This window comes from Salvelinus fontinalis, chromosome 4 (assembly GCF_029448725.1).
Source record: "Salvelinus fontinalis isolate EN_2023a chromosome 4, ASM2944872v1, whole genome shotgun sequence".
NCBI classification, from domain to species: Eukaryota; Metazoa; Chordata; class Actinopteri; order Salmoniformes; family Salmonidae; genus Salvelinus; species Salvelinus fontinalis.
Window position 1 is genome coordinate 56,138,254 of NC_074668.1, and position 13,203 is coordinate 56,151,456.

Sequence of the window (13,203 nt, forward strand, 5' to 3'; positions counted from 1 at the left end):
CACCCGCTTCTCTTTCTACGAGGCTGCTTCTCTTTCACTCTATCCTCACAACTTTCTCTTCACTCTTTCATATTCTTTTTAACTCTCACCTTTTTACTCTCTTTTACCCTCTTAAAAACGAAACTGTTCTTTCACCCTGGATGCATCCTAAATGGCACCCTAATTCCCTATATAATAGTGCCTTGTACAGTGTATTTGGAAAAGTATTCAGAACCGTTGACTTTTTCCACATTTTGTTACGTTACAGCCTTATTCTAAAATGTTTTAAATATTATTATTTTCCTCATCAATCCACACACAATACCCCGTAATGACAAAGCGAAAACATGTTTTCTGAATTTTTGCAAATGTATTAAAAATAAAAAACAGGGGGCCTCCCGGGTGGCACAGTGGTCTAGGGCACTGCATCGCAGTGCTAGCTGCGCCACCAGAGTCTCTGGGTTCGCGCCCAGGCTCTGTCGCAGCCGGCCGCGACCGGGAGGTCCATGGGGTGACGCACAATTGGGCTAGCGTCGTCCGGGTTAGGGAGGGTTTGGCCGGTAGGGATGTCCTTGTCTCATCGCGCTCCAGCGACTCCTGTGGCGGGCCGGGCGCAGTGCGCGCTAACCAAGGGGGCCAGGTGCACGGTGTTTCCTCCGACACATTGGTGCGGCTGGCTTCCGGGTTGGAGGCGCGCTGTGTTAAGAAGCAGTGCGGCTTATTTGGGTTGTGCTTCGGAGGACGCGTGGCTTTCGACCTTCGTCTCTCCCGAGCCCGTACGGGAGTTGTTGCGATGAGACAAGATAGTAATTACTAGCGATTGGATACCACGAAAATTGGGGAGAAAAGGGGTTAAAATTATTTTTTTTTAAATAAAAAAAAACCAGAAATCCCTTATTTAAATAAGTGCTCAGACCCTTTGCTATGAGGCTCGAAATTGAGCTCAGGTGCATCCTGTTTCCATTGATCATCCTTGAGATGTTTCTACAACTTGATTGGAGTCCAACTGTTGTAAATTCAATTGATTGGACATGATTTGGAAAGGCACACACCTGTCTATATAAGGTCCAACAGTTGACAGTGCATGTCAGAACAAAAACCAAGCCATGGGGTCGAAGGAATTGTCCGTGGAGCTCCAAGACATGATTGTGTCGAGGCACAGCTCTGGGGAAGGGTACCAAAAAATGTCTGCTGCATTGAAGGTCCCCAAGAACACAGTGGCAATTCTTAAATGGAAGCAGTTTGGAACCACCAAGACTCTTCCTAGAGCTGGCCGCCCCCGGCCAAACTGAGCAATCGGGAGAAGGGCCTTGGTCAGGCAGGTGACCAAGAACCCGATGGACACTCAACAGAGCTCCAGAGTTCCTCTGTGGAGATGGGAGAACCTTCCAGAAAGACAACCATCTCTGCAGCATTCTACCAATCAGGCCTTTATGGTAGAGTGGCCAAACGGAAGCCATGAGAAATAAGATTCTCTGGTCTGATGAAACCAAAATTGAACTCTGGCCTGAATGCCAAGCCACCCATCTGGAGGAAACCTGGCACCATCCCTACGGTGAAGCATGGTGGTGGCAGCATCATGCTGTGGGGATGTTTTTCAGCGGCGGGAACTGGGAGACTAGTCAGGATCGAGGGAAAGATGAACAGAGCAAAGCACAGAGAGATCCTTGATGAAAATCTGCTCCAGAGCACTCAGCACCTCATACTGAGGTGAAGGTTCGCCTTCCAACAAGACAACGACCCTAAGCCCACAGCCAAGACAAAGCAGGAATGGCTTCGGGACAAGTCTCTGAATGTTCTTGAGTGGCCCAGCCAGAGTCCGAACTTGAACCCGATCGAACATCTCTGGAGAGACCTGAAAATAGCAGTGCAATGACGCTCTCCATCCAACCTGACAGAGCTTGAGAGGATCTGCAGGAAAGAATGGGAGAAACTCCCCAAATACAGGTGTGCCAAGCTCATAGCGTCATAACTCGAGAGGACTCGAGGCTGTAATCACAGGTGCGTCAACAAATTATTGAGTAAAGGTTCTGAATACTTAAGTAAATGTAATATAATTTTTTTTTTAATTGCAAAAATGTATAAAAAACTGTTTTTGCTTTGTCATTAAGGGGTATTGTGTGTAGTTTGATGAGGGCAAAAAAACTATTTAAAGGTTGGAACGTGACAAAATTTGGAAAAAGTCAAGGGGTCTGAATACTTTTCGGATTGCTCTGTATAGGGGAATAGGATGCCACTTGGGACGAAAGCCATCTCTCTTTCTACGAGGGGGGGGGGGGGGGGAATAAATGTTAACGTTAAAACAATAAGAAAAATGTATAAAATTCAAAGTGAACTTACAATGTAGCTGCCCTGCTGAAAGAAATGGTTTAAGTGTCATGGTGCGTCCCTTCCAGAAGGTTAAGCATTGCTCCTGTACTACCAATACTGTACCTCAAATCCACCTAATTTCATTTCTCAAAGTATTGCCATACAGGAATTCCTTCATATTGTCGCTCGCCTTTCCCTGCCATTTTCCCAACTGTTAACAAAGATGAGTCGACCTCCTTGCACAATTTATCCCTCGACTTCTTGCACGCCAAGATTAGATTCCACTAGGAAGATTCTGTATTTTTGTAATGGAGGAGACTGATTAGTGGCCATACTTCCGAGAACACAAACACTTGCATCTTTCATATAGAGCTAGCGAGGGAGGGATAGTGGGGGGGGGCACAGTATAGGCAGGTTGGCCACCAGGCAGACAGAGTCAGAACCATGCACCAGGCCTATCTATCGGTAATCAAAAACTGTATCTCGCAATGGAATGCTGTATGTAGAGAGAGAAAGAGAGATAATCCCACCACCATTGATGTGAACCTGGCTTGTAGTCAAATGGCACTTTTTTCTAGCCATACCATTCTATTCCTTTTTCTATGCTCTGAGCTGATAGAGGAAAGGGAGGACGAACGTATTTCCTGCCGCTTCCACTCTCTGTCCGCGTGCCAAACGTCACCCTAATTCCGTACAAAAGATTTACAATCTCAGACTTTTGCTAATATGTCTCCCAAAAAAGCTTGTCAAAGCCACGAGGCCTTTTATTTGCTTTATTTCTCCAATATGCCAATATGTAGATGTTTGCTTTTTGGAGTATGCCTTCCCCAATGGGGTACTATGGACACACACCTCAAACATTTCATTTATGTTTTGTCTGTCCATTCTGTGAGATATTTAACTTGTGATTTTGTTTGTAATGTCACATCCATAACGCTGTAATTACCCACGTACACAACATATTTCCAGGTGAGTAGTTCTGTTTTGAGGGTGTTTAGTATGCAGGGCAGTGCCCATTCCACCAGTTGTGAGTAATGACAGAGGCAGGTGTGTGAGTGTGTAGCCCATTTCAGCAGTAGTGAGTGTTGTGATAATAGTGAGCTATGTGTGTGCACGTGTTAGTGTGTGAGGGGGGGGGGCATTCCAGCAGTAGTGAGTGATCACAGCCTAACTTGGGGATCTCATCACTCTGTTCACTGATGCCTAAGGAGAGCGGGTAAGTCAGCTAGCGCGAAATACAGAGAGCATTGAGCTAATTTACCTTAGGGCTGGAAGGCATTTGTGGGTGTCTGCTTGTTTGAAGAATGAAATGTGCATGCATGAGGCCAGCAGGGCGTGTGTGTGTGTGTATCCAGAGCGTTGATGGATAGAGAAGCACTACCGGAGCACTGTAGATTGTACCAAACTGGTTTACTCTTCAATAAGATTAAATTAAGAAAAAAAAAATAGAACAGTCACTACAAATCCCTTTCTCACTCACTCACCCACCCACCCACTCACACACAGTGTGCACATGGCAGCGGCTGCTGTTATGAGTCGGGCCAGACTGTCAGCAGATGCTAGTCGACCTTTCTACACACTCTGCAGCGTTTTAACCCATTTGAACACTGCAGAGTCTTAACCCATTTTAACACTGCAGAGTCTTAACCCATTTGAACACTGCAGAGTCTTAACCCATTTGAACACTGCAGAGTCTTAACCCATTTGAACACTGCAGAGTCTTAACCCATTTTAACACTGCAGAGTCTTAACCCATTTGAACACTGCAGAGTCTTAACCCATTTGAACACTGCAGAGTCTTAACCCATTTGAACACTGAGGTGTCTCAAGACTAGGGATGGGTATCATTAAGATTTTAATGGTATTGCTACTCTTACCGATACTGCTTATCGATCCGGTACTTAAACGGTATTCTTTTCGGTTCTTGTTATTTTTTACGAGAAAAAAAAACCCTAAACAAATTAAGAACAGAATTAACATTGCTTTATTTTCTGAAATGTAAAATAAATAAAATAAACATTTAATTACAGCAAAAGAAACAACAATGTTTCGAACAAATCACTATTATACTCTCATGTTGTGATGATGGAAATGTAAAACAAATTAAATTATCAATGTTTTCCTGCAAAAGAAAATGCAGTGGTATAGATCAACACGGGTGGGGCACACAGGTAGGCCGCAAAAGTTCTTAGCAGTTCCTCTGGAGAAAGATCAGGAGGAGGCTTGAGCACAAAGGTAGCTTGTTGCAATGTTTGCGAGGAGGGGCAGAGTAGCTCTCTTCTCCCACCACCACATCACAGGATTTTCAGCCATGGGGATGGGAGTCAGGCCTTTGTAGAGCTCGACGTCTAGGTCAACACGCTCGCCAAGGGTGAGGGACGAGGTGTCCCTGTCCTCCTCTGAGAACAGCTCCTCCAAGGCACGCCTTGTTTTTGGTACAATGGAGGGACTTTCTCCTCCATTTCCTCTCCTTCAGACTCCTCCTCCTGTTGCAGGTGCTCTGTGTCTGTCTGCTCCGGCTCCTCTGACAGCCCTGGTGTTGCTCCCGTCACATTGGCCTTAACAGTTGCCTTCCTCAGCCTGTCCCAGGTGGCGTCACTCACCGGCCTCCCTTTAAATCTGGGATCCATTGCTGTGGCCTCACGCAGGAAGGCTTGAATGTCCTCATCCTGATAACTCTCGGAGAGGTTCTCCCACACCTTCTCTTTGATGGTTGCCACCAACGTTGTATCTTCATGATTCACAGTGAAGTGCTCTTCCAGTTTTTGGAGGATGGGTATGATCTGTCCACAGGTGGCATTCTTTTCACATGACACCCACAGTGTGGATGTATAGAGGATTCTCAGGAGCTGGACAAACTCCTCAGCCTTATGGAAGTCCTCGTCCTTCAGACGGTCCAGGTAGTCCTTGGTCATTGCTTTTCGCAGTCATGGGTCCAAGGCTGCTGCTTGGATCACTGGATACTGCTCAATGAATCTGGTCTTGATATCAAGGATGACTGAGTGCTGCGGAAGGCCTGAAATAACAACAAAAATCAACAAACAATTAACGACCGCACACTTGAATACAGAATTAAATTGTTAAAAGTGGGAATTTCAAAAGAATTATTTAATAGATTGAACTGGCTTCTTACCAAGGAGCTGCTGCTTTTCCTTCAAGACTGTTTTGGATACCGAGGATATCTTGACCCCTGCTCTGATTCGGGCTGCCCATTTATCAATGGGAAGTCATTTTGTAGATTTTCTGCGCTGCCAGATTCAATGTGGGCAAAGCATCCTGTTTTTAGGATGTGTAGCCTCCTGATGGCAACATCCATATCGCCAGCATTATCAACAGTCACAGCTACAATCTTGCTCGGCTCCATCTCAAGCTCTTCCAGAATGTCGGAGATCTCCTCTGCCACTACTTCGCCAGTTTGCGATTTGTACACTGCCATGGTGTGGATGACCTTCTGTTTTACACTGCCCTGGCTTGTGTAGTCCACTGTAACAGTGAGATAGTGGTCCTGACAGAGGCTGGTTCACCTGTCTGACGTGATGGCCTTTTCTACACCATACCTGGTAGGAATGAATGTGTCACTGAGGTAACTCCTGGAGGGGTATATTTGGGGTAAATTTACCATCTCCCTATGGTAAAACAAGATAATCCATGTGTTGAATTATCATTATTGAATTATTGTGTTGTTGTGTATTGTATTGTGGAGTGATGGGACTAACATACAACCCTTTTATACTACTATATCCTAAAAATGAATACAACTCAACAGACTGTTACCTAAAGCCCTTGGACTCCACTGTTGCAAAGGGGTGTAGGCCTTTTCACTAGGTGGCACTCATTCACCCTCTCCTTAGTCACCCTCCCACTAGCTGCCAGCGTGAAGGTGCTTTGGGCTTGTCTTTGGCTTGGACCAGCAGTATTAGAGGGAGGAGTGGGTTGGTCCATTGTAGCTGCAACTTTAACAAAAAAGTTGCAAAATCTTTAAATGGTTGATTGAATTTATGAACGCACCCATAGCTAAACAATCAGCTGGCTAATGGTTCCTTTTGATCATGAACCCATGTTCTCATAATTTCGTTAACTCCGTGTGTGGGCTCTAGGCTGCTAGCATACATACCTAACGTAGATCGGGCAACGAGAGATGAACTACGAGCCTGGCAGTCGAAAACTGTGCATTTCTCTGCCTGTACATGATCACTTTCAAATGATGTTTGGACAGATTGCTCGTGTTTCCGCCCTTACAAGCAAAAGTCTTGTTGCACTTGTCAGCATCGACTCTGGTGAAGTGTAACCACACTTTTGAACGTTTAGTTCTCTCTGCCATCGTCACCAATTAAGAGCAGGGTCTTTCTTGTGTGTGTGTGCACTGTAGCGTGTGAGAGAGACAGGCTCCGTGCGAGAGAGATCTCTCTTCTGGATTGGGAAAAGCGAAAATGCATCATAAACGAATGTCTTAATCTTATTGCAAATTAGAAACGGTTGGTGAGATAAAATGTGCAAGATAATGTAGCAATAATAAATAGGAAATGTATTTTCTTAATTTCTCCAGTACTGAATGCAGACCCGATAACGTCGGAGCTTATCGATACTACGGTCTTTCATAGTTTAGCCCCAGGGCCCGTTTAATACCGGGTTTTGGTACCCATCCCTACTCAAGACATTTCAACACCATGCAGTGTCTTAACCATTTACAATCATGGGAATTGGCCGTGAGAGAACGCATTTTAACACACGGCAGTATCATAACCCATTTTAACACTACAGTGCCTCAACACATCTGGCCATTTCTGGCAATGTTTTAATGTGTCTGCTTTTACACCGGCTAACGGACACACTGCTGCTTCGCACCGTCATAACACATTTCAACACTGCAGTGTCTCAACACATTCGACAGCAGGACTGGCACTTAACTGACGGACGCAATGTGAACGTTGCGTTAATGTTATGGGAGCGTCAGTGGGATGACAGTCATCGTGGCTGTGGATCTGGCCAGGGCTGAGTGGTGCTTTACTTGGGGACAGTGGATGTCCAGTCCCCATAGAGGCCATTCATTACACTAGCCTCCTATCTGATGGTAGTGGGGGAAGACTGGACAGCACGGAGCTATGCTCTCATCCATCCCAACATCACTGGACACATCCCTGATTCCCATTACGATAACGCACACAGGCCATCACATACAACACACACACCATCGTTCACGAAGTATAGTACTATACATACACAAACACACGTTCCTTGAAGTACTGTACACACACGCGCGCACACACACAATCATTCAAAACATACTGTACATACTCACACCATTGTTCACAATGTAATGTAATGTACGTGCACACACACCACAATTCACATCATACACTTACATTCACTGCATACACACAGCTTCATACATAAATTATATTTTATTTGGCTTAGTTATAAAACGTTTTTCTTTATATGTTCTGTTCAGTTATAAACGTTCTGTGTATTAGTACGCGCTTGCTTGAGGTAAGCTATGTCGTGACTTGACTTTAACATTAATCTGAAGACTTATTAGTCTAATTAACTATGTTTAATTGTTCCCCGGTTAAATTAATCATGTAACAATTAACTCACTATGATCTGCGGCACCACGAGAGCGGTTCTTTAAAGAGTTACCATCTCCAGAACGAAACTCAAAAAGGTATTTACCTATCGCATCTATAAACAGTCAACTTATTTGTTAAAGAAACGATAGAGAGGGGAACAGAGACACTAAACATTGGTACATTCAGAAACGACTCTCACTTACAATAACCATGTACTTTGCACACAAACTGCCACCCACTTTGAGTAAGAAATCATGAATGTATTTACGTGAAATGCCTGGGTTCACCGGGGATCTCTCGGTGGACAAGGTAGCCTTGGGAAGGGGGTTGGGCCTTTTCGCGGCACGCTTGTAAGGCTTTGATTGTCCAAAATGGTTCCAACAAGTCTTCTACTGTTGTCTTCCTTTGTAGTTGTCCGGTATCCGGTGAATTGCCGTGTTGTCCTGAACAGAACTACAGAGTTGGGTTTTCCTTAGATTCGCTCTTGAAGATGCTTCTTTGAAGATAGGCTAGCCAGCCGTGTCGATGGTTCCCCAGTGGGGTGATGAGAGTAGCATAATACATTGGTTTGAGCAGAGTAACAGAATGGTCCCACTTAAATTCCCTTTTGAAGATACTTTAATTAGGACAGCTAATCAGCCTTACGAGTGATTGTCCGGGAGGTGATTTTATCGTCTCCACCTCGTGTTGAGATTCAAAGTTCAAACCACTTTAAAGGTGCAGCTGCAGCTTCACGTCTTTCTGGTTTGATTTTTTTCTTTTCTTAACCCATTATTTATACAGTTTGCTCAAAAGGGGCAGATCCGGCAGGCTGGCACACTCCCTGACCTTACTCCGGGCCGTAGCTACTCAGTGTGCAAAGTTATAAAAACAATTATCTCTTATGGCTTCTCAAATCACATGTCTCTCTTAACAAAAACACTTTCATCATTGTTCATATTACATGCACAACTCAGAGTATGTAAACTTCATACATGTAGTGGGTATACTTTCCAAGTTACAGAATTTCCATTTTAACGTCATCTTAAAATAATGAACAAAGTGACATTAGTGTTCTATAGATCGCCTCGCACCTTCCCCATGTTCTATGTTAGAAATATTGTTCCAGTACTCGCTTTTGAAAGTGTTAGAGTTTTAGCGGGAAAAAGTCTGTTGAATCGAAGTACATTCCTTTGGTGAATCTTGAGAGTGCAGACCTGAATCGTCTCCCTTGATTTACAACAGGGCGTGAGTTGTTAACCGCCCTAGTTCTTTCCTTCACCCCTCTAGGGTGAGAGGGGTCTGATTGAAGTTATTTCTTGCAAACCTGATCTATTTGGATTCTCGTGGACAGTCATGACAGCTATCAGATAAAGTTTTACATGGTGTTTTTGATGACTGACTGATTCGTTTTGATCTCACCCTGTCTCTCTACAGGTGACAGATAGCTAGTGTTGCACACCCTGACTACATCAGCACCACTGACAGATTACCTGGCTCTCAGTATGATGTTCGAGGAAGATCGGCGTGTAAAAAAAAAAAATAACATCACAGGTGACAGCTGGGTGTGCGTGCAGTGCACCCACAATAGACACAGAGACATGTCCATACACACACGCACACACACACACGCACACGCACACACACACACGCACACACACACACACACACACACACACACACACACACACACACACACACACACACACACACACACACACACAGGAAACCAGTGCTGTATGGGAAACTGACCTGCTTGTACAGGGATGGGATTTTCTAGCAGGAATACTGTCTGCTTCCAATGCGTCTTGGTGACCTGTGGCCCCGTGGAGAACATCACCTGTGATTCAAAAGCAGAACATGTTATTTAGTCTTGGGCAACAGCAATCAACATGAACTTACAACAGTGAGGAATAAGGATAACAACTCATTCCATTGTGACACTTCTATTTCTGTGGCTCATCTAAAACTTCCACAACTGTAGTAGAACATTAACCGGTCTCACACTCTTAAACCTACTAAACCCATCTTGTACATCTTGTACTTCTATCCTACTCATAGTCTTCTAAAGACTAGATGCATTTCATTCACACGTTTAAAACCTTAGTTCCCATTACACGTGGTGTAGCGTTACATCTCAGCAGTTATGCTCACATTGTAGGTAAAATAGGACGTGCAATTAAAAGACTTGCCGGCACGTCCCCTGTGGAGCCTGGCATTGGCTGTTCCGAGTGGCCAGCTCCGGTGGGTGCTTACATCAGCAATCAGGAAATGCCCCGGTGTCGATTGCCTCCCAAGGATGTGGGGAACGCCAAATCGTGAATGTAATTGGGTGGCTGTTAAAAACGCAAGGGCCGCCGCATGCTGCTTACCTTGTTGCCGCAGTCTCTGTCGAAGAAAATGTCAAAGTAGCCCACGATGGCCTGGAAATGAAATATGAGAGGGTTGTTAGAATGTGATATTACAACACCACCAGGGCTGGATTTGTTTGGATAACCTGGGGCCTGTCCCAAATGGCACTCTATTCCCTACATAGTGCAATACTTTAGACCTAAGATGCCTAGGGGCCCTGGTCAAAAGTAGTGCATTATGTGGGTCATTCTACAGAAGTGGTTAAAATGGTTTGAAAACAAAATATGTCTCCAAGCTTAGGACAATTATTTACATCATGATATATTCTAATTCATTTTAAGACAATAACAAACATATTGTTAAATTAAGATATTCTAAAATCTTTGTTCAGATACACATTCGTATTGAGAGTCAAAAATGTAACACTATTATTTTAATAGAAAATCTTGAACTAGTTAGTCGTTTTTGTTAAATTATTTGTTTCTCTGAAAGTATTGTCCCCACTTTGGATGTTATTAGCGAAACACACATTAAAAGACTGAAGAATGAATGTGCCTTAAGCCACACACCTCAAATCAAATCCACTTTAATTGGTCACATACACATGTTTAGCAGATGTTATTGCGGGTGTAGCAAAATGCTTGTTTCGATAAAATTATAACCAGGAAATGGGATGCACCCCTTTCCATCATGGCCATATAGTGAGTGGTCTGTCTCCCAACACTTCGAAGAAAATAAGTGAAATGTAAAATTTACATCCTCAAAAATATATATTGTAGTCCCAAAACCATACATAAAGATTTACTAACCTTTTCACTTATTTTCTTCAAAGTGTTGGGAGCTAGCTAGCCATACGCTAGCTATGGGGATACAGTAATGTCCAAAATAATTCTAAATTGTCAAAACCAAAACGGTCACAACCATTTCTTTTTAGCTTTATTTCGGTTATTAACATTACTGTTTTGTTTACTGATTGTTAATCCACTGAATTTCTTTACATTTATTGAAGAAAAAAACCTCTCTTTTACTTTTCCCTGGAAGTCAGAGTAATGGCACAGCATTGGACAAAACCTCTCTTTTGGCCTCAAATGGAAAATGCTATACATTGGACAAGGTCCTGACCTTAATCTCTCCCCCCACAAAGGTTACACAGCGACACAGTGTACGACAGAGTGCGCGAGAAGCTTGGTCTGTGAATACAGGGAAATTTGGCCATGGGTCAGAGCCTGATGGTAAAATGCTGAAAAGACTCTTACACAACAAATGATCATCGCACTAAGCCCACTTTGGGCTCCCGCGTGGCGCAGTGGTCTAAGGCACTGAATCTCAGTGCAAGAGGCGTCACTACAGTCCCTGGTTCGAATACAGGCTGTATCACATCCAGCCGTGATTGGGAGTCCCATAGGGTGGCGCACAATTGGCCCAGCGTTGTCCGGGTTAGGCCGGGGTAGGCTGTCATTGTAAATAATAATTTGTCCTTAACTGACTTGCCTAGTTAAATAAAGGTGAAATAAAATAAATAAGCACAAACCAGATGGGATGGCGTATCACTGTGGTAGCCATGCTGGTTAAGTATGCCTTGAATTGCCATAATATGGACTTGGTTGTAACGGCGGTCCTCCTCCTCTTCGACCGAAAAGGAGGAGTATTGAGGGAACCAAGGCGCAGCGAAGTTTGAACACATATTTATTTAACAAAGACACGAACTTGTATAAACTAACAAAACAACAAAACGGTGAAGACAGACCTATACGACGAACTTACATAAAACAAGAAGAACGCACGAATAGGACAATTAGACTACACAAACCGAACAAACCGTAACCGTCCCGTATGGTGCAAACAATTACACAGACACGGAAGACAATCACCCACAACGAACACTGTGACAACGCCTACCTAAATATGACTCTTAATTAGAGGAACGCCAAACACCTGCCTCTAATTAAGAGCCATACCAGGCAACCCAAAACCAACACAGAAACAGAAAACATAGAATGCCCACCCAACCTCACGTCCTGACCAACTAACACACATAACATAAATAGGTCAGGAACGTGACATAACCCCCCCCATAAGGTGCGAACTCCGGGCGCACCAGCACAAAGTCTAGGGGAGGGTCTGGGTGGGCATCTGACCACGGTGGTGGCTCAGGCTCCGGGCGAGGTCCCCACCCCACCATAGTCAATCCCAACCTCCATCTACCCCTAAAAATGTCCACCCATATCCCACAAAATCCTCTTTGTAAAATCCATGACAGGGACAGCACCGGGACAGAGGAATAAATCAAGACAGAGGGATAGATAAGAATAAAGAGGTAGATCAAGATAGAGAGGGAGATCATAATAGAGGGGCAACTCCGGACTGAAAGGCAGCTCCGGACAGAGAGACAGCTCTGGACTGAGGGGCAGTTCTGGGTATATAGCCGTTTCAGGCTGAAGGGCAGCTCCTGGCTGACTGACGAATCTGGACGCTCATGGCAGGCTGACGGCTCTCGACGCTCATGGCAGGCTGACGGCTCTCGACGCTCATGGCAGGCTGACGGCTCTCGACGCTCATGGCAGGCTGACGGCTCTCGACGCTCATGGCAGGCTGACGGCTCTCGACGCTCATGGCAGGCTGACGGCTCTCGACGCTCATGGCAGGCTGACGGCTCTCGACGCTCATGGCAGGCTGACGGCTCTCGACGCTCATGGCTGGCTGGCGGCTCTCGACGCTCATGGCAGGCTGACGGCTCTCGACGCTCATGGCTGGCTGGCGGCTCTGGCAGATCCTGTCTGGTTGGCGGCTCTGGCAGATCCTGTCTGGTTGGCGGCTCTGGCAGATCCTGTCTGGTTGGCGGCTCTGGCAGATCCTGTCTGGTTGGCGGCTCTGGCAGATCCTGTCTGGTTGGCGGCTCTGGCAGATCCTGTCTGACGGGCGGCTCTAGCGGCTCCTGTCTGGCGGGCGGCTCTAGCGGCTCCTGTCTGGCGGACGGCTCTGTAGGCTCATGGCAGACGGGCGGCTTTGCAGGCTC

At 45.2% G+C, this 13,203-nt stretch overlaps 1 protein-coding gene across 1 annotated transcript in view; it reads right to left on the reverse strand.

The window, feature by feature from the left end:
• Nucleotides 1-13,203, reverse strand: part of prmt3 (protein arginine methyltransferase 3) — a 107,761-nt gene that overhangs the window by 14,092 nt on the left and 80,466 nt on the right. The window contains exons 14-15 of the mRNA XM_055920620.1: nucleotides 10,208-10,258; nucleotides 9,588-9,675 (exon numbers count right to left, since the gene is read on the reverse strand). Of these exons, the coding sequence (XP_055776595.1) occupies nucleotides 9,588-9,675; nucleotides 10,208-10,258 (139 nt within the window). The remainder of the gene's footprint in view (nucleotides 1-9,587; nucleotides 9,676-10,207; nucleotides 10,259-13,203) is intronic.